The sequence below is a fragment of the Xylocopa sonorina genome, unplaced genomic scaffold (assembly GCF_050948175.1).
Source record: "Xylocopa sonorina isolate GNS202 unplaced genomic scaffold, iyXylSono1_principal scaffold0014, whole genome shotgun sequence".
In the NCBI taxonomy this organism is placed as follows: Eukaryota; Metazoa; Arthropoda; class Insecta; order Hymenoptera; family Apidae; genus Xylocopa; species Xylocopa sonorina.
Genome location: NW_027490090.1, coordinates 3,993,238 through 4,017,517, shown reverse-complemented (window position 1 = coordinate 4,017,517; position 24,280 = coordinate 3,993,238). Strand labels below are relative to the sequence as shown.

Below are 24,280 nucleotides of genomic sequence, written 5' to 3'. Positions count from 1 at the left end.
TCGTGATGAATTTGAGGTGCGCAGGGCAGAAAATTGATCGTATCAGCACATTTTTCTCTCTCGCCACACATCCGTATGGACATTAAGAATTTTTCTTTTGGCGTACAAAAAATTATTTAACAGTTATACTAATCCTAGAACTTCAAACGCAGCGGATATAAAATTGGGTATGTAGTTGTAAGTGAGTACGCCCATTCCCAAAATGAGCAACGATTCCAGCTTGTGGTTGTTAACGATCACTGAAATAAGAAAATATCCGCATAAATTATGCATTACGGTATTTCTTATATTTATTCTGGGTACGAACAGTGTACGATGAGCAATAGAGCATAGTTAGATATATTGAATATAATTTGATAGCGATTTAAATGAAATTTGAGGCATTAGAAATTTTTATTTCATCTTTGTAAAGTTTCTGGTTAATTTCTGTAACTTGAGGCATTAGAAATTTTTATTTTAAATATAGAGAGGTGTATCGAGGCTCTAGAAATGTTAACTTCTGATACAGAAGCTTCCAGAAATTTTTATAAATGCATTATATTGATAAAAATACATTTTATATATACATTGATATTAATAAAGATTTCTGGAGGCTTTTCTATTAAAAATAAATATTTCTAGAGCCTCCATACTCTGCTCTATATGTAAAATAAAAATTTTTAATGCCTTGAATTACAGAATTTGGCTGGAAACTTTTTGCTATGGTTTTTTTATTCTCTGACTAAATGCATTGATAAAAAATTCTTTCAGAAGGAGGCTTTTTTATCGTAAAGCTATAATTTCTAGAGCTTCTGTACTCTGTTCTATATCTAAAATAAATAAGAGGTTCCAGAAATTTTGATTAATATTAATGTATTTATAAAATGTATTTTTATTAATACAATGCATTTATAAGAATTTCTGGAAACTTTTGTACCGAAAGCAAGAATTTCTGCAAACTTTTCTCTTCTAAAGCTTCTGTACTCTGTTCTATGTTTAGAATAAATCTACATCTATATTTCAAATAAATAAGAAGAGTACAGAAGCTTTGGAAATGTTTGCTTTCGATAGAAAAGCATTTATTTGAAGAATAAAAAAACTTCTGGCCATTTTCTGCAATTCAAAGTCTTAGAAATTTTTATTTTAAATATAGAGCAGAATATAAAGGCTCTAGAAATGTTTGCTTTGAACAGAAATGCCTCTAGGAATTTTTGTTAATAATTAGCTTTCTGCTACGACTTTTTTTATTCTTTGATAAAAATTTCTGGAGGCTCTTTTATAGGAAGCAAGCATTTCTAGAGCTTCTGTACTTTACACTATATTTAGAATAAATCTTTATCTATATTTTAAATAAATGAGTGGAGTACGGAAGCTTTAGAAATGTTTGCTTTCGATAGAAAAGCATTTATTTGAAGAATAAAAAAACTTCTGGCCATTTTCTGCAATTCAAAGTCTTAGAAATTTTTATTTTAAATATAGAGCAGAATATAAAGGCTCTAGAAATGTTTGCTTTGAACAGAAATGCCTCTAGGAATTTTTGTTAATAATTAGCTTTCTGCTACGACTTTTTTTATTCTTTGATAAAAATTTCTGGAGGCTTTTTTATAGGAAGCAAACATTTCTAGAGCTTCTGTACTTTACACTATATTTAGAATAAATCTTTATCTATATTTAAAATAAATAAGTGGAGTACGGAAGCTTTAGAAATGTTTGCTTCCAATAGAAAAGCATTTATTTGAAGAATAAAGAAACTGTGGCGAAAAGTTTCCAGCCAAATTCTATAATTCGAGGCATTAGATTATAAATAAAAATTACTGGAAGCTTTTCTATTGAAAGCAAACATCTCTAGAGCTTCCGATAGCCTCTAGAAATTTGTATTAACATTAATGTATTTGTAAAATGTATTTTTATTACTATAATGTGTTTATAAATATTTCTAGGGGTTTTTCTATTGGAAGCAAGCAAATTGTGTAATTGAAGGCATTAGATTGTTAATAAAAATTACTGGAGGCATTCCTGTTCAAAGCTAACATTTCTAGAGTCTCTATACTCCTGCTCTATATTTAAAATAAATAAGTGGAGTACGGAAACTCTAGAAATGTTTGCTTCCAATAGAAAAGCCTCAAGAAATTTTTATTAATAATCTAATGCATTCAATTGCAGAAATTAGCTGGATGTAAACATTTTTAGAGCTTCTGTACTGCGCTCTATCGTTAGAATAAATCTATATCTATATTTAAAATAAATAAGCAGCTACGGAGGCTTTAGAAATGTTCGCTTCCAATAGTAAAGCCACCAGAAATTTGTATTAATTATCTAATGCCTTCAATTACAGAAATTAGCTGGTAGCAAACATTTCTAAAGCTTCCGTACTCCACTCTATGCTTAGAATAAATCTATATCTATATTTAAAATAAATGAGTAGAGTACAAAAGTTCTAGAAATTTTTCTATTCTGATAAAAACACCTCTAAAGACTTTTATCAAACCATGGCGATAAGTTTTCAGCCAATATCTGTAAAATCGCTGAGACGCAAGCATACATAAAAAAACATTGAACTTGCGAACACTTAAAAATACTGCTTAATTTTCAAAACCAGAAAAACAATAGCCACCAAAGACAAAATATTAAATTCTCCAATTATTCTAGCTGAATTAAAATCCAAGCGAAAGGCACAAAAGTGCGCAGGACCTTTAATCCATCTAATCTCAAAGAACAATTACTCGCATCCCTATATAAAGCCTACGAACAATATTACAATTTATTTTATTAGCATTCATGGCTCGACAAACTTATAACGCTCACCCGAATAAGCTGTGAACAAGCACAGATGCGTGTATCCCAACAAAAGGAAATAATGAGAAGTCGTGAAGATATGTCCCCACGTAATGTCCAACAATCCAAGTAATTTAGCTGATCCGCCGATAACCAGGACCTTTACAAGCTCCACCATGCTAAATCTCTTCGAATCGCTCTGGCGGAGGTGCCACTTGGCTTTGGTCAAGAAAAAGACCACCAGCACGAAGCTGGCAAGAGCGAACGCAGTCTTAAGAAGTATTAAATAAAAATTGCAATGCGAATCGATGTTAAATTCAAATAACTTCCAATCTTGAGTGTATCGGTTTCTGCTGTCGCAGAAAGATAGATGGCGAAACGATTCGACCAGCCAGAGAATTATCACCAACTTCCACCACGCCTTTAGATTGCAATTGTAAAGCAGATGCCTGTACGCTTGCTTTTCTAGCAGCATCAAGTCGACCAGGATGATCACTGGGTCGTACTCTATGTATTTGTCTGCGAACGAGCCACAAGTTTCCTGGAAACATTAAACATATTGTTCAATTAAGAGATTAAAGCTTCGATTTAGAAGTTTATAGTGTAAATGTGGAGATTATTGAAGAGTAACAGATACTCTGATGTGTTTCAAGCGAGAAGAGAAGGTTTACAAGGACTAAGCGATGGATAAGTTCCGTGCGATGGTAAAGTAGGCCACCAATTTATCGTGAGAGCCTATTTTGGTACAAAAATGGATCAATTCGCGCAAAATGTATGATTATAAAATATGTAGAGCTTCTCTTATCGTAAAAAGCATAGTTTTACATATAAAAAGACTTAAATTGTACTCTTTAGACTTAACAATCCATGTAAACGTTTAACAATTGGTCTTCTATTTGAAGTTCTCTGGCTCGACCAAGTGCTGTTTAGTGTCGTACACTAAATTAGAGCAGATTAAGCTCGTTGTCGATGCACAAATGGACACCAAGTGGTCCGTTATGAAAATGTAGAATGAAACTTAAGTAAATAACCGATCGCAAGTGGTCGTACACTGTTACGGATAAAGTACAGCTCTAATTAATTAAACGGATAAGATAAAGTACAGCTCTAACTTTTAAATAATGAAACGCACCACTTTTTGATACAACGAGACACATTTTTGTTATCGATGAGAGACAAAGTAATGCTTAGATAAGAAATTGAACTGTTTATGTTGATCGAATGTGGTTCGATGTTTATTTAAATGTATTTTAGACGTGTACGTACGCATTTTAAGAGTTTTAAAACGTTCAAACTGTATCTTCTGTACAGTTCCTCCACTTGGGCTCCGCAGTTTACGCATTGATACATTATCGAATTCTTCTATTTACAAAAAATGCTCCGCTATAAATATTCATCCTTCGTACCTACAAATTGAACTTAAATTTTATTCGATTCTAATCTTAACTGTCCACTCTTAACTGTCAACAGTCTACTGTTGGTAATATACGTTCGAAATCACTAAAATAAAGAATTGATCAACACTCACACCCGCAACAGTCGCAGTCGTGCGAGACACTGCTCGCCACTCGACGCTGCGGCTCTATTTGTACCCTCGCGCGTGGCTGGCCGCGCATGCGCACTCCTGGCGCTGACGCCCTACTGGCCATGCGCGCTCGCCAAAATATTCACGTTTATTTCATTTCTTCGCTATATTCGTGTACTGTTCACACTATTTACACATTTTATTCACGTTTCTCTATTATTTTCGATTATTTTCAATCGTTAATGACATATAACGAGACAGTCACAATATCGTCCCGCGCATGCGCACGCCACTTTCTTCGACAAAGGGTCGCGCACTGTGCTCTTGGTTTACCACGTGCGCAGACATAGGCAAGGTTTACTTTCAACGTCGTTCGTCGAATCAGTGCAGAAATTGAATTTGTTCGACAAACATGTCCGTTCCAGAGAAGGTACTGATACGAAAGATTAAGAAGAGAGAGAAGAATAAGCTCGAGGTGTTGAAGCAGCGAGAGAAGCAGATGCAAACTGGTAATTACAAATATTTAAATACCAAATTGGTTATTGTACACGATACTTATGCTCTGTTTGTTATTAAAAATTACTCGCTGTGTATCGACAAAAGGTGAAACTGGAAAGAAGAATTCGATAGACGATAGCAAAGAGCACGACGAGGATGTTTCGAGTAGACTCAAACGGCTTAACGACGAACAGAAGGGACCGTTAAAAAGTATGTTTCTTTCATTTCCACAAGAAATTTCCATTAATTATCTTTAATTGGGAATCTGTGGCTGTATTTACGTTACATTTCTAAAGCGATACTTAAACACGCCTTACTCGAAATGATTTTGTAAGTTCCACTAATATATTTAGCAAACGCAATTATTTACAGTAAAAATATCGGAAACAAATCTTCGTGTAAACCTAACGATGCGATAAAAATTATTATATCTTCTTTTAACACGTTCGTTGCCCAGCATTATTTAACCGAGTTGCTCAGCAGCCTCGAATCTGACTTCTGGAGCACCTGAATGTAAACAAAGCGATAAACAGAGAAAATGCAGCGATGCGACTCGAGTAGACATTCGAATAACATTTACGAACCTTCGATTCATTACAGAATTTGTTTGGAGATGGCCACGAATCGCTCTGTACAATTCTTGGAGTAATAAGAATTAACACGAGTGTTAGTGCGAAATATTGGAATTAGAGATTGTCGATATTCTTTCTAGAAGAAAGAAAAGACCGAGTATTCGCCAATATTATTATAGATTCGTAAGAAAACGTATATTTTCAATTACGCGTAGCTCTGTTACTCGATAGAGGAACTTGTAAATCATTGTATCATAAAAATAAGTAAGAATGCCTCCGTTACAATATATTTTCTATTATGCGTAGTTCTGTTCGATTACAGAAAAGAAGAAGAAGATGAAAGCTGACGAATCTGGAGAAGATGACGATGATAACTCCAAGGAAGCCTGCGTTGATCATACGGATGAGAATAATGAAACTGAGAATGATAACGAAGGTGCAAATTGTAAGTACGCTAATAAAATTGCATTACGAATACTTGAGAAAAGCCACTCGACTCAATTTCTGTTCTTCGTTCAACAGTGCCTGGATCAACGATAGGCTTAGACGTACTAAACGATACCAGTTTCAAGGTATTAGAAGGAAGAGTATGCGAGAACACCTTGAAAGCGATAAAGGACATGGGCTTCGCGAACATGACTGAGATACAAGCTAAAGCGATCCCTCCTTTGCTGGAAGGAAGGGATTTAGTTGGCTCAGCGAAGACTGGATCCGGAAAGACTCTGGCATTCTTAATACCAGCCGTTGAATTGATTTACAAATTGAAATTCATGCCTCGCAATGGTACGTAGCGCCCATGGATCATCATCCGTTCATCTAAATGCAACGACACTCCCTTTATTAGGCACCGGTTGCATAATTATATCTCCAACGAGGGAATTATCCATGCAAACGTTTGGAGTTTTGAAAGAGCTGATGAGCTATCATTACCACACGTACGGTCTACTAATGGGAGGAGCCAACAGGCAGACCGAAGCTCAGAAGCTGGCGAAGGGCATTAACATAATCGTAGCCACTCCTGGTAGATTATTGGACCATCTGCAAAATACGCCAGACTTCTTATACAAAAATCTTCAGTGTCTGGTTATCGATGAGGCTGATCGTATCCTGGACATTGGTTTCGAGGAGGAGCTCAAGCAGATAATCAACATTCTACCAAGTCCGTTTAATGTATTACAGAAATAGCGAGCAATTGGCAATGATTGTAAATATGTTTCGTTGCTGGTCGACGCTCAGACCCGCAACAGTCGCAGTCGAGCGAGACACTGCTCTCTGCTCGACGCTGCGGCTGTATTTATACTCTCGCGCGTGGCTGGTCGCGCATGCGCACTCGTGGCGCTGCTGCACGTGCGCGCTCGCCAAAATATTTACATCTATTTCATTTCTTCGTACTATTTACACATTTTATTGAGATTTTTCAATTATCTACAATCATTTTCAATTGTTGATAATTAATAATGAAGCAGAATTACAGAATAGCCAGGTTTTGGTAACGATCGTGAACATGTCTTGTTGCAGAGAAGAGATTGACGATGCTGTTCAGCGCAACGCAGACGAAGAAGACAGAGATGTTGATGAAGCTGGCTCTGAAGAAGGAGCCAGTCTACGTTGGCGTTGACGACGACAAGGAGAAAGCGACTGTCGAAGGTTTGGAACAGGGCTACGTTGTTTGCCCCAGCGAGAAGAGATTCTTGCTTCTGTTTACGTTCTTGAAAAAGAACAGGAAGAAGAAAGTGATGGTGTTCTTCAGTTCGTGTATGTCTGTCAAGTATCACCACGAACTCTTGAATTATATCGATTTGCCAGTATTAAGTATACATGTATGGTCGTACGATACGAAAAGCTCTCTGTGATTACCACTGGAACGGATGTAGTTTCACTTTCTACGCTCTTCTTTAAATTACAGGGGAAGCAGAAACAGACGAAGAGGACTACAACATTCTTTCAGTTCTGTAACGCCACGTCTGGTATACTTCTTTGCACTGATGTGGCTGCGCGTGGGCTTGATATACCAGCTGTCGATTGGATAGTGCAATACGATCCACCGGATGATCCCAAGGTGGTCTCTTTCTCCATAAAATATGCTTCGCTTCAGAATTAATGCCATGCTTCTGTTCTGAATGCGTTGGGTCTTATGAAATATAGAAATTGCATGTTTTTGTAGGAATATATCCATCGTGTTGGTAGAACAGCTCGTGGAGAAGGTAGCAGTGGTCACGCTTTATTAATTCTGAGGCCTGAAGAGCTTGGTTTTCTGCGTTATCTGAAACAAGCCAGAGTTCCAGTCAACGAGTTCGACTTTTCGTGGAACAAAATTGCTGATATACAATTACAGGTATCTGATAGAATTCGCAGATGCACAAAGTGAGGAATTTCTGAGATTAGAGATTCAATTTCTGAGAACTTCATTTTTGTCAGCTAAATTTCTGAAGGCTCAATTCTTGCGAGCTCAATTTCTAAGAGTTCAAATTTCAGAGAGTTCAAAGTTTGCGAGTTCAAATTTCTGATAGCTCAAAGTTTTCGAGCTCAAATTTTGTGAGCTTAAATTTCTGAGAGTTCAAATTTTGTGAGCTCGAATTTCAGAGAGTTCAAATTTTGTAAGCTCAAATTTTGCCAATTCAAATTTTTGAGAGCTCAAAGTTTGCGAGCTGAAATTTCTGAGAGTACAAAGTTTGCAAGCTCAAATTTTGCGAACTCAAATTTCTGAGAGCTCAAAGTTTGCAAGCTCAAATTTTGAGAGCTCAAAGTTTGCGAACTCAATTGCTGAGAGCACAAAATTTGCAAGCTCAAATTTTGCGAACTCAAATTTCTGAGAGCTCAAAGTTTGCAAGCTCAAATTTTGAGAGCTCAAAGTTTGCGAACTCAATTTCTGAGAGCACAAAATTTGCAAGCTCAAAGTTTGCGAACTCAAATTTCTGAGAGCTCAAAGTTTGCAAGCTCAAATTTTGAGAGCTCAAAGTTTGCGAACTCAAATTTCTGAGAGTTCAAATTTATGAGAGTACCAAATTTGAGAGCTCAAAGTTTGCGAACTCAAATTTCTGAGAGCTCAAAGTTTGCGAACTCAAATTTCTGGGAGCTCAAATTTATGAGAGCTTAAAGTTTGCAAGCTTAAATTTTGAGAGCTCAAAGTTTGCGAAATCAATTTCTGAGAGCTCAAAATCTGCAAGCTCAATTTTTGAGAGCTCAAAGTTTGCAAGTTCAAATTTCTGAGAGTTCAAATTTTGTAAGCTCAAATTTTGCCAACTCAAATTTTTGAGAGCTCAAAGTTTGCGAGCTCAAATTTCTGAGAGCTCAAAGTTTGTGAACTCAATTTCTGAGAGCTCAAAATTTGCAAGCTCAAAGTTTGTGAACTCAATTTCTGAGAGCTCAAAATTTGCAAGCTCAAAGTTTGCGAACTCAAATTTATGAGAGTTCAAATTTTGTGAGCTCAAATTTATGAGAGCACAAAATTTGAGAGCTCAAAGTTTGCGAACTCAAATTTCTGGGAGCTCAAAGTTTGCAAGCTCAAATTTCTGAGGGCTCAAATTTTGCGAACTCAAATTTCTGGGAGCTCAAAATTTGCCAGCTCAAAATTTGAGAGCTCAAAGTTTGCAAGTTCAAATTTCTGAGAGCTCAAAATTTGCAAGCTCAAAGTTTGCGAACTCAAATTTCTGAGAGCTCAAAGTTTGCGAGCTCAAATTTCTGGGAGTTCAAATTTTGTGAGCTCAAATTTCTGGGAGTACAAAGTTTGAGAGCTCAACGTTTGCAAGCTCAAATTTTGCAAACTTCAATTTCTGAGAGTTCAAAGTTTACGAGCTCAAATTTTGCGAACTTAAATTTCTGAGAGCTCGAAGTTTGAGTCCAATTCTTGTGCGTTCGAATTTTGTAAGCTAAATTTCTTCGAGCTCAAAGTTTGTGAGCTTAATTTTAAGCAGAAATTTCTATGAGCTTCATTTCTGTAAGATCAATTTCTGAGAGCTTAATTCTCAGATTAGAGCTTCGATGTGTTGATTCTACTGTTCAGCTGGTGTTAAATTGTTGTGCTTTCAGCTTGAGAAATTGATCTCGAAGAACTACTTCCTAAATATGTCTGCGAAGGAGGCGTTCAAGTCCTATGTCAGAGCGTACGACTCTCATTACTTGAAACAGATTTTTGATATCGAGACGTTGGACTTGGCGAAGGTTGCCAAGTCTTTTGGATTTTTGGTCCCACCAGCCGTAGATCTGAGTATCCTTTTCAACGCAGCACTTATTCTCTTCGATATCTCTTTTATGATCTTTATTACATCCTTTTACGAAGAGACGCAAACTTGTTTCCTTAACATCTGCGATAGAAGTGGGAGTGAGCAAAAATTCAAGGCCACGGAAGAGATTAGGAGGAGGCGGATACGGATACTTCAAGAGCATGAACAATCCAAGCTCCGAGAAGCAGTTGCAGCGCAGCAAATCTTTTCGTTTAGTCAACAAACGTGAGAAGGACAATAGACAGTTCGCCAGATAATTATCAAGGCTCTAACGAATTGTACATCATCGGATACACTTTAATCTACGCGTTCTTGAATCGATTGGATTTTTTATTCTAATATTTTGTACAGATATATATTTCTCGCAGAATAAGCAATACTGAATTCTTAAACAGTTTACGAGAGAAGCGAATACTGTCTTTAATTTATGTATCGTTAAAAAATTCACGAATGGGATGTATTCTGAATTTTTTAAAAGCTCCAACGCTGAAGTAAACTGCGTCTGTGAAAGAAAATTCTGTTCGATGGAAGTTTACGATGCGTTTTAATCTCTTTTTTTGGTAATTAAATGTTGTTCGAAGTGATGCGTTTCGCATCGAAGGAGAGAAATAAAAATGTTAAACTACGTATTACTCATTTCAGTACAGTTTACGTTGCTAACGTAACAATTCTATGGTATTTGTATTCTCCAAATCGCTACGACTGCCTTGAAACGACAAGAGAGGTACTTTGTAATGATGCTACACCCACGCTTGGTCTCTGTGGGACCATCTAGGGCACAGTATGACGTCAACGTTACTTTACATTAACTGATACACGTGGGTAGACGCGTTGGACTCGTCGCGAAAGGCAATGCTTGTGTCAGAACACTAAGCCAGTCTTTACAGTCCAACGCTGCTCTCTGGAAACACTTTTCCTTCTGCGTTACTGCTCGTACAATCCCTCTACAGTTCAACGAACAAAATTTTACCTCTACTTTTCATCAACGCAGCAAATATTCCTTCGTATCAGCTGTAAACAACTTGTTCTGCGAATGAGCAAGTTTAAGGTGAAGAAGCGTATAGAAATGAACTTTTAAAATAGAAAATATGTAAATAGAGAAGAGTATTAATGTTAAAGAAAGCTCTGCGAATCTCACCATTTAATTTTGCGAAAGAAATCCTATGTTTTCCATAAAATATGCTCCTCTGCTATTGACGCATTCGCATTGGGATATTTTTAGTCTTCCAAGCATGTTTCGAAGCTGCAATTATTATAATATTCTTGTAATTTTCATACGAGAATTCTCGTTTCTCATTTACGTCTAGGAAAACAAGAATTCTCATTTTCTGATGCAAATGCGTTAAGTTTCAAAGTTGGTCCCACGGAAGATATAAAATTCAGATCAGAGTACAACGAAGCACTGCTTTTATGCGTTTCAGAGGAATTTAAGGGTTCCTTGGAAGTCGTAGAGCTTAAAAGGTGCTCTACGATGAAAAAAGTTTAGAGAATGTTTGCATTGTTTTATTCATTTCCTTCCGTCTATAGAATATCTCTGAAACAGAAAGATAAAGTTTCTCAAGATTGTTGCCTCTTATATTACCCAATGGAAGACAGTCTTTTCTTTTCGTACCTCCAGTTTATTAAAAATATTTGGTTTTGTAATACTTTTGGCTGTATCGCAATCATTTACTCATTTTAAAAAAAGAAATAAGAAATGTAAAGCTTGAGAATATATAGTTAGTAAAAAGAGCTCAAATTTTGTGAGCTTAATTCTTGACAGCGAAATTCCTGAGAGCTCAATTCTTACGAGCTAAATTTATGAGATCTCAAAGTTTATGAGCCCAATTCCTGCGAGCTCAAAGTTTGAGTTAAATTTCTGAAAGCTCAATTTTTGTTAGCTACATTTCTTAGAGCTCAATTCTTGTGGGCTAAATTTTTGAGAGATCAAAGTTTGTGAGCTCAAATTTTATGAGTTCAAATTTCTGAGAGTTCCAAGTTTGCGAGCTCAATTCTTACGAGCTCAAATTTCTGAGAGCCCAAAGTTTGCAAGCTCAAAGTTTGTGATCTCAAAGTTTGTGAGTTCAATTCTTACGAGCTCAAAATTTAATAGCTCAAAGTTTGTCAGCTCAGTTCTTGTGAGCTCCAAGTTGTCAGCTCAGTTCTTGCGAGCTCAAAGTTGTGAGCTCAATTCCTACGAGCTCAAAGTTTAATAGCTCAAAATTTGTCAGCTCAGTTCTTGTGAGCTCAAAATTTGTCAGCTCAGTTCTTGCGAGCTCAAAGTTGTGAGCTCAATTCCTACGAGCTCAAAGTTTAATAGCTCAAAATTTGTCAGCTCAGTTCTTGTGAGCTCAAAATTTGTCAGCTCAGTTCTTGCGAGCTCAAAGTTGTGAGCTCAAAGTTGTTAGCTCAATTCTTACGAGCTCAAAGTTGTCAGCTCAGTTCTTGTAAGCTCAAAGTTTGTGAGCTCAATTCTTACGAGCTCAAAGTTTAATAGCTCAAAGTTTGTCAGCTCAGTTCTTGTGAGCTCAAAGTTATCAGCTCAGTTCTTGCAAGCTCAAAGTTGTGAGCTCAATTCTTACGAGCTCAAAGTTTAATAGCTCAAAATTAGTCAGCTCAGTTCTTGCGAGCTCAAAGTTGTGAGCTCAAAGTTTGTGAGCTCAATTCTTACGAGCTCAAAGTTTGTGAGCTCAAATGTCAGAGCTCAAAGTTTAATAGCTCAAAATTTGTCAGCTCAGTTCTTGTAAGCTCAAAGCTGTCAGCTCAGTTCTTGCGAGCTCAATTCTTACGAGCTCAAAGTTTAATAGCTCAAAATTTGTCAGCACAGTTCTTGTGAGTTCAAAGTTGTCAGCTCAAAGTTTGTGAGCTCAATTCTTACGAGCTCAAAGTTTAATAGCTCAAAATTTGTCAGCTCAATTCTTGCGAGCTCAAAGTTTGTGAGCTCAAATGTCAGAGCTCAAAGTTTAATAGCTCAAAATTTGTCAGCACAGTTCTTGTGAGCTCAAAGTTGTCACCTCACTTCTTGCGAGCTCAAAGTTGTGAGCTCAATTCTTACGAGCTCAAAGTTTGATAGCTCAAAATTTGTCAGCTCAGTTCTTGCGAGCTTAAAGTTTGTGAGCTTAGTTCTTGCGAGCTCAAATTTCGGAGAGCTCAAAGTTTGTGAGCTCAATTCTCACGAGCTCAAATTTCTGAAAGTTCAAAGTTTGTGAGCTCAATTCCTGCGAGCTCAAAATCTGTCAGCTCAGTTCTTGCGAGCTCAAAGTTGTCCGCTCAGTTCTTGCGAGCCCCAATTTCGGAGAGCTCAAAGTTTGTGAGCTCAATTCTTACAAGCTCAAATTTCTGAAAGTTCAAAGTTTGTGAGCTCAATTCTTGCGAGCTCAAATTTTGTTAGCTCAATTCTTGCGAACTCAAATTTTTTGATTTCAGTTCTTAGGAACTAAGAGATTTCTAAGAGCTCAACGTTTGTGAACTCAAATATTGTGATCTCAATTTTCGCAAACTAAATTTCTGAGAGCTTAAAGTTTGCGAGCTCAAATTTTGTGAATTCAATTCTTGCCATCTAAATTTCCGAGATCTTAATTTTGAGCAGAAATTTCGATGAGTTGAATTTGTAAAACCTAAATTTCTGAGAGTTTAATTTTCGTAAGCTCAATTCCTGTGACCTCAATTTTGAGCAGAAATTTCTATAAACTCAATATCTGAGAGCTCAATTTCTAACAGCTTAATTTCTGTGACCTCAATTTTCAGATCTTCAGAAAGTTTAATATTAATCGTTTCACGTTTATGCATTAAACGTGCCAATCGAGATTAAAATGGCATAATTTACATCTATTGTACTTGAATATTCTTCTGCTTATCTGCAGTGTTTTATAGAATTTCAATTGGATTTAAAGGGCTGTACACAGAGATTTGGTGCCACTTCAATAATATTTATCTTTCTTCTGTGAAGTGATTCAACAATCTTAGTCGCGTAGCTACTTCAGATCCTTATCGCCTCGATGAGCTCAATCCTAATTGATATTTGTATAGAATATTGATTGATATTTGTATAGAAATGCACATTTAGATAAACAAAGTGTTAGAATGCAGTAGAGCTGTCGACTCGACGCATTTCTCGTCCAACGTTCTCTTATTTGCGATTTCCCTTCCGTTCGAAGGGGAACTTTCAATTTAACTCGTCGTAGAATTACAAAATGATTCTTTTTTGGAGCGTAAGAAACTTGGTTCTTCGATTAATCGATGAATCGAGGTACAATTCACTTGTGCCTACATAAATGTTCTCAATTTCGAATCGAAAAGTATTAACAGCTTCAGAAAAATCTGAACGAATAAAAGACACTTTGTGGAATTTTTCCACGGTTCGAGTTGGAATTCCTTTTCTAAAATCTGATATAAATTGTCTCTTTCAAGCGAGCGATTAAAGTAGATATTTTAAAAGTTAGAGCATCGATTAAGTGCGATTGGTTTCGTTCAGATAGACGAGCTTTCGAGATTTCAATAAGAGACTTCTGTTCTTATTTTTAATGGAACTACATGTTCTCAAGCTTTGCAAACCCTGCTTTTCTTTTCAAAGAGTGTTCTAATTACACCATTAATTGTTCTCTAACTAAAAAGGGTAGGAAAGGGTCTAAAGTTCTTCTTTTTAATGGAACTGCATGTTCTCAAGCTTTGCAAACCCTGCTTTTCCTTTCAAAGAGTGTTCTAATTACACCATTAATTGCTCTCTAACTAAAAAGGGTAGGAAAGGGTCAAAAGTTCTCTCTTTTAATGGAATTATACGTTCTTAAGCTTTGCAATTCCCACTTTTTCTTTTTAAATGGTGTTTTAAAGACACTACTAATTTCGTCATGTTTCTCTTTTTAATGGAACTATGTGTTCTCAAGCTTTACATTCCTTATTTCTTTTTTTAAAGAGTGCTCCAATGACACCATTAATTCATCTCTAACTAAAAAGGGTAAGAAAAGGACCTCAAGAGACCTATGTTTATCTTTTTAATGGAACTATTAATGTTCTCAAGCTTTGCAATCCATACTTTTCTCTTTAAATAGTGTTTTAAGGACACCACTAATTCCTCCATATTTCTCTTTTTAATAGAACTACAATATATGTTCTCAAGCTTTGCAATTCCTACTTTCCTTTTCAAATGGTGTTTTAAGGACACCACTAATTTCTTCCTGTTTCTCTTTTTAATGAAACTATATATGTTCTCAAGCTTTGCAATCCCTACTTTTCTTTTTAAAGGGCTTTTTAAGGACATCAATTCCCTTTTGTTACTCTTTTTAATGGAATTACAATATATGTTCTTAAGTTTTGCAATCCCAAATTTTCTTTTTAAAGGTTGATTTAATGACACCACTAATTCTTTCCTAACTAAAAGGAAGAAAAAATGGTCAATAAACCTCTGTTTCTGTTTTTAATGGAAGAATTTGTTCTCAAGCTTTGCAAACCCTGCTTTTCCTTTCAAAGAGTGTTCTAATTACACCATTAATTGCTCTCTAACTAAAAAGGGTAGGAAAGGGTCAAAAGTTCTCTTTTTTAATGGAATTATACGTTCTTAAGCTTTGCAATTCCCACTTTTTCTTTTTAAATGGTGTTTTAAAGACACTACTAATTTCGTCATGTTTCTCTTTTTAATGGAACTATGTGTTCTCAAGCTTTACATTCCTTATTTCTTTTTTTAAAGAGTGTTCCAATGACACCATTAATTCCTCTCTAACTAAAAAGGGTAAGAAAAGGACCTCAAGAGACCTCTATTTCTCTTTTTAATGGAACTGTATGTTCTCAAGCTTTGCAATCCCTGCTTTTCTTTTTAAATGGTGTTTTAAGGACACCACTAATTTCTTCCTGTTTCTCTTTTTAATGAAACTATGTATGTTCTCAAGCTTTGCAATCTCTACTTTTCTTTTTAAAGGGCTTTTTGAGGACGTCAATTCCTTTTTGTTACTCTTTTTAATGGAATTACAATATATGTTCTTAAGTTTTGCAATCCCAAATTTTCTTTTTAAAGAGTGATTTAATAACACCACTAATTCTTTCCTAACTAAAAGGAAGAAAAAATGGTCAATAAACCTCTGTTTCTGTTTTTAATGGAACAATTTGTTCTCAAGCTTTGCAAACCCTACTTTTCCTTTCAAAGAGTGTTCTAATTACACCATTAATTGCTCTCTAACTAAAAAGGGTAGGAAAGGGTCAAAAGTTCTCTTTTTTAATGGAATTATACGTTCTTAAGCTTTGCAATTCCCACTTTTTCTTTTTAAATGGTGTTTTAAAGACACTACTAATTTCGTCATGTTTCTCTTTTTAATGGAACTATGTGTTCTCAAGCTTTACATTCCTTATTTCTTTTTTTAAAGAGTGTTCCAATGACACCATTAATTCCTCTCTAACTAAAAAGGGTAAGAAAAGGACCTCAAGAGACCTCTATTTCTCTTTTTAATGGAACTGTATGTTCTCAAGCTTTGCAATCCCTGCTTTTCTTTTTAAATGGTGTTTTAAGGACACCACTAATTTCTTCCTGTTTCTCTTTTTAATGAAACTATGTATGTTCTCAAGCTTTGCAATCTCTACTTTTCTTTTTAAAGGGCTTTTTGAGGACGTCAATTCCTTTTTGTTACTCTTTTTAATGGAATTACAATATATGTTCTTAAGTTTTGCAATCCCAAATTTTCTTTTTAAAGAGTGATTTAATAACACCACTAATTCTTTCCTAACTAAAAGGAAGAAAAAATGGTCAATAAACCTCTGTTTCTGTTTTTAATGGAACAATTTGTTCTCAAGCTTTGCAAACCCTACTTTTCCTTTCAAAGAGTGTTCTAATTACACCATTAATTGCTCTCTCACTAAAAAGGGTAGGAAAGGGTCAAAAGTTCTCTTTTTTAATGGAACTATACGTTCTTAAGCTTTGCAATTCCCACTTTTTCTTTTTAAATGGTGTTTTAAGGACACTACTAATTTCGTCCTGTTTCTCTTTTTAATGGAACTATGTGTTCTCAAGCTTTACATTCCTTATTTCTTTTTTTAAAGAGTGCTCCAATGACACCATTAATTCATCTCTAACTAAAAAGGGTAAGAAAAGGACCTCAAGAGACCTCTGTTTCTCTTTTTAATGGAACTGCATGTTCTCAAGCTTTGCAATCCCTGCTTTTCTTTTTAAATGGTGTTTTAAGGACACCACTAATTCCTTTTTGTTTCTCTTTTTAAAGAAACTATATATGTTCTCAAGCTTTGCAATTCCTACTTTTCTTTTTAAAGGGCTTTTTAAGGACGTCAATTCCTTTTTGTTACTCTTTTTAATGGAATTACAATATATGTTCTTAAGTTTTGCAATCCCAAATTTTCTTTTTAAACAGTGATTTAATGACACCACTAATTCTTTCCTAACTAAAAGGTAGAAAAATGGTCAATAAACCTCTGTTTCTGTTTTTAATGGAACAATTTGTTCTCAAGCTTTGCAAACCCTGCTTTTCTTTTCAAAGAGTGTTCTAATTACACCATTAATTGCTCTCTCACTAAAAAGGGTAGGAAAGGGTCAAAAGTTCTCTCTTTTAATGGAACTATACGTTCTTAAGCTTTGCAATTCCCACTTTTTCTTTTTAAATGGTGTTTTAAAGACACTACTAATTTCGTCATGTTTCTCTTTTTAATGGAACTATGTGTTCTCAAGCTTTACATTCCTTATTTCTTTTTTTAAAGAGTGCTCCAATGACACCATTAATTCATCTCTAACTAAAAAGGGTAAGAAAAGGACCTCAAGAGACCTCTGTTTCTCTTTTTAATGGAACTGCATGTTCTCAAGCTTTGCAATCCCTGCTTTTCTTTTTAAATGGTGTTTTAAGGACACCACTAATTTCTTCCTGTTTCTCTTTTTAATGAAACTACGTATGTTCTCAAGCTTTGCAATCCCTACTTTTCTTTTTAAAGGGCTTGTTAAGGACGTCAATTCCTCTTTGCTACTCTTTTTAATGGAATTACAATATATGTTCTTAAGTTTTGCAATCCCAAATTTTCTTTTTAAACAGTGATTTAATGACACCACTAATTCTTTCCTAACTAAAAAGAAGAAAAAATGGTCAATAAACCTCTGTTTCTGTTTTTAATGGAACAATTTGTTCTCAAGCTTTGCAAACCCTATTTTTCTTTTTAAAGAATAATTTAATAACACCACCAATTCTTTTTTAACTAAAAGGAGGAGAAAAGTGTCAAGAGACCTCTGTTTCTTTTTTTAATGAAAATTATACATGTTCTCAAGTTTTGCATTCCTTATTTCTCTTTTTTAAAGAGTGTTCCAATAACAGCACTAATTCTATTATGATTAAAAGGAGGAAGGAAGGACTAAGAGACCTCTGTTTCTCTTTTTAATGATACTATTTGTTCTCAAGCTTTGCATTCCTTTTTTGTTTTTTTAAAGGGTGTTTTAAGTGCACCAACAAATTCTTTCCCAACTAAAAGGAGGATGAAAGGGTCAACAGATCTCTGTTTCTCTTTTTAATGGAACTATATATGTTCTCAAGCTTTGCAATCCCTACTTTTCTTTTTAAAGGGCTTTTTAAGGACATCAATTCCTCTTTGTTACTCTTTTTAATGGAATTACAATATATGTTCTTAAGTTTTGCAATCCCAAATTTTCTTTTTAAAGAGTGATTTAATGACACCACTAATTTATTTCCTAACTAAAAAGAAGAAGAAATGGTCAAGAGACCTGTGTTTCTGTTTTTAATGAAACTATATGTTCTCAAGCTTTACATTCTTTATTTATTTTTTTGAAAGAGTTATTTAATAACACCACTAATTCCACCCTAACTAAAAGGAGGAAGCAATGGTCAAGAGATCTCTGTTTCTTTTTTTAATTAATCTATACATGTTCTCAAGCTTTACATTTCTAATTTCCTGTTTTAAAGAGTGATTTAATAATACCACTAATTTCTTCCTGTTTGCCTTTTTAATGGAACTACAATATGTGTTCTGAAGCTTTGCAATCCCTACTTTTCTTTTTAAAAAATGATTTAATGATACCACTAATTCTTTCCCAACTAAAAAATTATAAGAAAGGGTCAAGAGATCTCTGTTTCTTTTTTTAATGAAATTATAAGTTCTCAAGCTTTACATCCCTTATTTCTTTCTTTAAAGGGTGTTTTAGGGACACCACAATAATTCCTCTCTAACTAAAAAGAGTAAGAAAGGGTCAGAAGACCTCTGTTTACCTTTTTAATGAAACTGTATGTTCTCAAGCTTTGCATTCCTTATTTCTTTTTTTTTAAAGGGCTATAAGTAGGAAGAAAGGGTTAAAAGTCCTCTGTTTCTCTTTTTAATGGAACTATACATGTTCTCAAGCTTTGCAATCCCTACTTTTCTTTTTAAAGGGTGTTTTAAGAACACCACTAATTCCTTCCTGTTCCTCTTTTTAACGGAACCGCATATTCTCAAGCTTTACATTCTTTACTTCTTTTTTAAAAGAGTTATTTAATAACACCACTAATTCCACCCTAACTAAAAGGAGGAAAAAATGGTCAAGAGATCTCTGTTCCTTTTTTTAATTAAACTACACATGTTCTTAAGCTTTGCATTCCTTAAATCCTTTTTTTGAAGGGTGTTCTAATGACACCACTAATTCCTCTCTAACTAAAAGGAGGAAGAAAGGGTCAAGAGACCTCTGTTTACCTTTTTAATGAAACTATATGTTCTCAAGCTTTGCATTCCTTATTTCTTTTTTTTTTAAAGGGCTATAAGTAGGAAGAAAGGGTTAAAAGTCCTCTGTTTCTCTTTTTAATGGAACTATATATGTTCTCAAGCTTTGCAATCCCTACTTTCCTTTTTAAAGTGTGATTTAAGAACACCACTAATTCCACCTCAACCAAAAGTGGTAAAAAAGTGTCAACAAAGATGCAGAGAAGAGCAACGAATTTTAATTAAGAATAATAATAATGTGTGCGTTACAAGATTGAAATTAAACGCGAAAATTGTGTAGTAAGAATCCATAGAAAATGGAAAAAGATGTCAATGTTTCTCGTTAGACGAAATAAGAGCGTAAAGTTCTTCACAAACGCCATCTACTGCCCCAAAAGCACTAATTCGTAAAACCAGTAGGGAATAAAATAAATCATGAACCATCCTACCAAACAAATATATCATTAACTATGAATTAAGCTTGGCAAACATAAGTATCGACGTTGATCTTGGAGACATCTGAAGTGTAACTCGATTAAAAGAGGATAGATTAGATACGTGCACTTGTAATTAAGCAGATAAGATCTGTGACCATCAAAGATGTCCCCCTCGAGGCGAACCAAGCTCTGTCCAGGTGATAATCGCGTGTTAAGCTTCAAATGGAACGTCGAATAAACGTTGAATAGTTTTAAGTACATTTTTTTTTGGAATAACAAGTAGACGAAGCATAAACACTGTAGCAGCCCATATTTAATGCACAATGAATCTTTTTTTCGTTAATTTTCCCTTTAGACTAATACGAGATATTAAATCATTAAATGCTGCTCGAATTCTCTGAATTTTGATTTAAGAAAAAATGAAAGAAACAAGGTTGTTTGGCGATTAACAGCTCCACTCGAGATGTAAAACAAATTACTCTTTGTAATTCTATTTCGAGCAGACATCTCGATAATCTCTAATAGATTCGACATTTTTTTTTTTTAGTTAGTCACAATTAACGTTTGAAAATGTGGACTAATGCGATATTAAGTAAATAATAGAAAAAAATAAAAATAATAAAAAAGAAGGTCATTTGGCGAATAACAGCTTCGCTCGTTTTAGCCACTGGTGCTAAAATATATAATAAATTACTCTCTGTAATTTTATTTCGAGCGGATGTCTCGATATTCTCTAATAGATTCGACATTTGTATTCTCTCGAGTTAGTCACAATTTTGAAAAATGTTAAACGATAATAATTGGAAGTTTGCTGCGAGTTCAAAGGCGAGCATGGATACATTAATTATATTAATTACCAATTCATAATGGATCGTAACGCGTACAGAATTAATAAGAACGAAAGATTTCGCGTTGATCGAGGACGGTGTATCGTTTAGAAATTTCTCGTAACAGCTTGTAATTATGTAATTGTGGGAAAGGGAACTTATGAGATGCGCACGGTGATACAAAACGTGTGCATTACGAAACGAAAGAACGAAGAAGCGTTCTGCGCATTGTTTTGCAACAAAATGGCAAAAGAAATATTAATTAAATGTGTGCATTTGAATATTAAATGATTAAAAATTAGAAAACAAAATCATATTAAATTTAAGAGTAGAATATTATTGGTAAAAAGTGAAATTACAATATTTAACAGTAAAAGTAGAACAAATTGCTTCAACAAAATAGCTTAAAAAAAAAAAATTAATTAAATATGTACATCTGAATATTGAATAATTAAAAATTAAAACAAAATCATACTAAATTTAAGAGTAAAATATCTTTGATATAAAGTGAAATTACAATATTTAACAGTAAAAGTGAAACAAATTGCTTCAACAAAATAGCAAAAAGAATTAATTAAATATGTACATTTAAATATTGAATAATTAAAAATTAGAAAACAAAATCATATTGAATTTAAGAGTAGAATATTATTGGTATAAAGTGAGATTACAATATTTAACAGTAAAAGTAGAACAAATTGCTTCAACAAAATAGCTTAAAAAAAAAATATTAATTAAATATGTACATCTGAATATTAAATAACTAAAAATTAAAAAACAAAATCATACTAAATTTAAGAGTAAAATATCTTTGATATAAAGTGAAATTACAATATTTAACAGTAAAAGTAAAACAAATTGCTTCAAATATGTACATCTGAATATTAAATAACTAAAAATTAAAAAACAAAATCATATTGGATTTAAGAGTAGAATATTATTGGCAAAAAGTGAAATTACAATATTTAACAGTAAAAGTAGAACAAATTGCTTCAACAAAATAGAAAAAAAAATATTCATTAAATATGTAAATTTGAACATTGAATAATTAAAAATTAGAAAACAAAATCATATTGAATTTAAGAGTAGAATATTATTGGTATAAAATAAAATTACAAAATGTAATAATAAAAGTAAATTATTTATTAAAGAAAACAACAAAATAACAAAAAAAAAAATTAATTAGATATGTACATCTGAATATTAAATAATTAAAAATTAAACCAAAATTACATTGAATTTACGTAGAATTAGAAACAAAATTTAAAAGTAAAATATTATTAGCATAAAATTACAAGATTATATTGTAGATATTATTAGTATAATATCATAGATCGTTAGCATAATATTACAGTTATTATTACTATAAAGTTACAAGAAAGTTGCAAAATTAAAAGGAAAATTACAAGCTTTAACAGTAAAAGGAAATTATTTATTAAAGGAAAGAACGAAGGAACGTTGAACATATTGCTTCAACAAAATAAGAAAAAAATAAATATTAATTAGATAGGTACGTCTGAATATTAAATAATTAAAAATTAAAACAAAATTACATTGAATTTACATAGAATTAGAAACAAAATTTAAAAGTAAAATATTATTAGCACAAAATTATTAGTATAAAGTTACAAGAAAGTTGCAAAATTAAAAAAAAAGAAAATTTGAAGCTTTAACAGTAAAAGGAAATTATTTATTATGAAGGAAATAAGGTTATCGATTGGTATTGGTCGATTTTCTGTCAGAATGAAATTTCCATCGATCCTCTCGCGCTATTGAAAACGATAGGCATTTAAAACGAGTTCGATCTGGAAAGGTGTGTATTCTACTTGTTCGCTGATCAATGTCACGTCTCCCACGATATACCAATCAATGCGTAGTTCGAATCTACGATGCGATACTCTACGTGATTGCAAACTGAAAGTAGGTAGCAGCATTAATTATACATTCTACGGTATACTGCTTCGTGATTATAACGTAAATAGTTGAACGCGTCGATACACTCTTTTAATATCGTCGAGAGGCTTCTGATAGTTCCACCAACGACACTCGAACATTATCCACAATTTTTATCAAACTCTTAATAATCGTAATCATTATTTACCTAATTTCCAGTAACAAACTCAGAATTTCTTGTTCTTTCGAGCCCAACAATACTGTTCTCAGCGAAACACTTGTATTCGAGTAAAGTAAAGAAGCTTTTAGTTATTGTTGTTGAAATATCGATGAGTGGTTAATTAATAATCGAAACAAGCTTATCTCTGAATGAATATTCTCGTAGATCGTATCGACGGCTGCCCTCTGGTCCACGAAAATTTGTCCACGAAATGACTCTGCGTCGACTTTAAAATATCGCGTTAAACCCCGGGTCTAAATTTAGCCAGGCGGTTTATTTAAAGCGTTACATATGTTTCGTTAGACGATGATCTAATTTCGCGTCGATCTGGAAAAATGATACGCTCGGCTGGCAATAAAACAGCAGCGTTCCGCGTCCGACTGAGACGGTTCTGGGCAGCCGAAATCGCGTCTGAAATCGTGCGTGCAGTCTCTCTGCGGATCGTTCGCGTAAGGGACAATGAATCATCGTGGTGTATCGCAAGATGGAGGGCGCATCGCTGGTCGATGGCGTCCCTGGATTGTTCAACTTGTACGCGACGATGGTATGGCGTGCACCTCAGTACACGCGCGTACGCAGAGGCCGTATATGGTAGTGAGCGGTCGAAGCGCGCCGACAGAGGCACGCAAGAACTAACGCGCGGCGCGCGCATGCGCGAGCGCCGCCACGCGCACGCGCGGACACTCTGGAATCCGCTGGGCAAGCTCGCAGCGGCGCATGCACGAGCGGTGCAGTAGAGCCGAGAGTCCCGTAGCGTGTGTTTGTTTTTAATCTCGCGATCAACGAATCTTAACTTTTCCTTTGACCTTAACCAGTGTATCCGACTCGCGAGAGAGGCTGTATTCTCCTCCCTCTCTCTCTCTCTCTCTCCTCTCTTTCTCTCTCTATCTCTCTTTCCTCTATCTTTTTCAAGCGTCTAATTTCCCTGCCTTTTCCTTCCTCTCCTTCCCACCTCACTCTCTCTCTGTCTCTTCTCTTTCCTTTCTCTTCTCTCCTCTCTCCTTCCATTCGTACCACTCTTCTTCTCTTTCCACCTCCTCCGTCTTGTTCTCAGTGTCTCTCTCTCTCTCCTTCCCGCGAGCTTTCTCTTGCTCCATCGCGAGCGTTCTCCCTTTCTTCAACGCGCAGCGGTAAGTCCTCTCTATTTCCGTCGCTCTCGCGTGCTCCTCCTCCCCCTCCTCCTCCTCCTCCTCCTCCACCTAACCCCCCCGTCCCCTCCTCGCCCTTTCTCCTCTCCTTCAACACACAGTATACTGACTCCGCTATTTCTAAAAACGTAACGCAATCGTGGCGACGTATGCGAGGCGCGCGCCAGAGAAGAGACCACACGACGAAGCGAGGAGGCGCGACGTTTCACGGGAACAACCGCGGCTGAGGTTTCCACCTCAGAGTCTGTGCGAGGGAAGCGCGAAGAAACCCGGGCGGAGTGTTCAGTTTGACGGCGAAAGTGAAACGACGGATCGCGGTTCTAAATAATAATAATAACCGTTTGTGCCCTGGAAGAAGAGGCGAGACGTGAAAAAGAGAGACTTGTTGTTTGGTAGCTTCGTTCGTTCGTTCGGTTACTTTTTTTTCTGCTCTCCGTCCCGCCGCTCGCGTTACTCGTTGTTTTCGCACACGCGCGCGTATATATCTCTCTCTCTCTCTCTTCCCACACACTTGGTATAATTTTTTTCGCCTGACCGCCCC

The 24,280-nt window shown here is 35.1% G+C and overlaps 2 protein-coding genes across 2 annotated transcripts; one reads left to right on the top strand and one right to left on the bottom strand.

The window, feature by feature from the left end:
- Positions 1-1,777: 1,777 nt before the first annotated feature.
- Positions 1,778-4,157, bottom strand: LOC143431764 (protein ARV1-like). The gene is made up of 9 exons (XM_076908707.1): positions 4,021-4,157; positions 2,772-3,295; positions 2,559-2,681; positions 2,410-2,493; positions 2,313-2,358; positions 2,131-2,203; positions 1,985-2,084; positions 1,894-1,927; positions 1,778-1,843 (listed from the first exon to the last, which is right to left on the bottom strand). Exons 1-9 carry the CDS (start codon positions 4,102-4,104, stop codon positions 1,778-1,780), a joined length of 1,134 nt encoding a protein of 377 aa, XP_076764822.1. The 5' UTR covers positions 4,105-4,157.
- A 534-nt stretch (positions 4,158-4,691) lies between these two features.
- LOC143431711 (putative ATP-dependent RNA helicase pitchoune) lies at positions 4,692-9,855 on the top strand. The gene is made up of 10 exons (XM_076908650.1): positions 4,692-4,788; positions 4,883-4,987; positions 5,672-5,794; positions 5,872-6,132; positions 6,194-6,508; positions 6,868-7,169; positions 7,256-7,408; positions 7,514-7,684; positions 9,379-9,556; positions 9,663-9,855. Exons 1-10 carry the CDS (start codon positions 4,692-4,694, stop codon positions 9,827-9,829), a joined length of 1,872 nt encoding a protein of 623 aa, XP_076764765.1. The 3' UTR covers positions 9,830-9,855.
- Positions 9,856-24,280: the final 14,425 nt, after the last annotated feature.

Bases quoted from the DNA above. Each gene is read 5' to 3' on its own strand.
- LOC143431764 (XM_076908707.1), bottom strand. From the start codon at position 4,104: ATGTATCAATGCGTAAACTGCGGAGCCCAAGTGGAGGAACTGTACAGA. The intron at 2,085-2,130 runs GCATTAGATTAT...TTCTATTGGAAG, and splicing joins GCTAATTTCTGCAATTGAAT to CAAACATTTCTAGAGTTTCC. The intron at 1,844-1,893 runs GTAATAAAAATA...ACAAATTTCTAG, and splicing joins ATATTTATAAACACATTATA to AGGCTATCGGAAGCTCTAGA.
- LOC143431711 (XM_076908650.1), top strand. From the start codon at position 4,692: ATGTCCGTTCCAGAGAAGGTACTGATACGAAAGATTAAGAAGAGAGAG. The intron at 4,988-5,671 runs GTATGTTTCTTT...GTTCGATTACAG, and splicing joins ACAGAAGGGACCGTTAAAAA to AAAAGAAGAAGAAGATGAAA. The intron at 7,409-7,513 runs GTGGTCTCTTTC...ATGTTTTTGTAG, and splicing joins ATCCACCGGATGATCCCAAG to GAATATATCCATCGTGTTGG.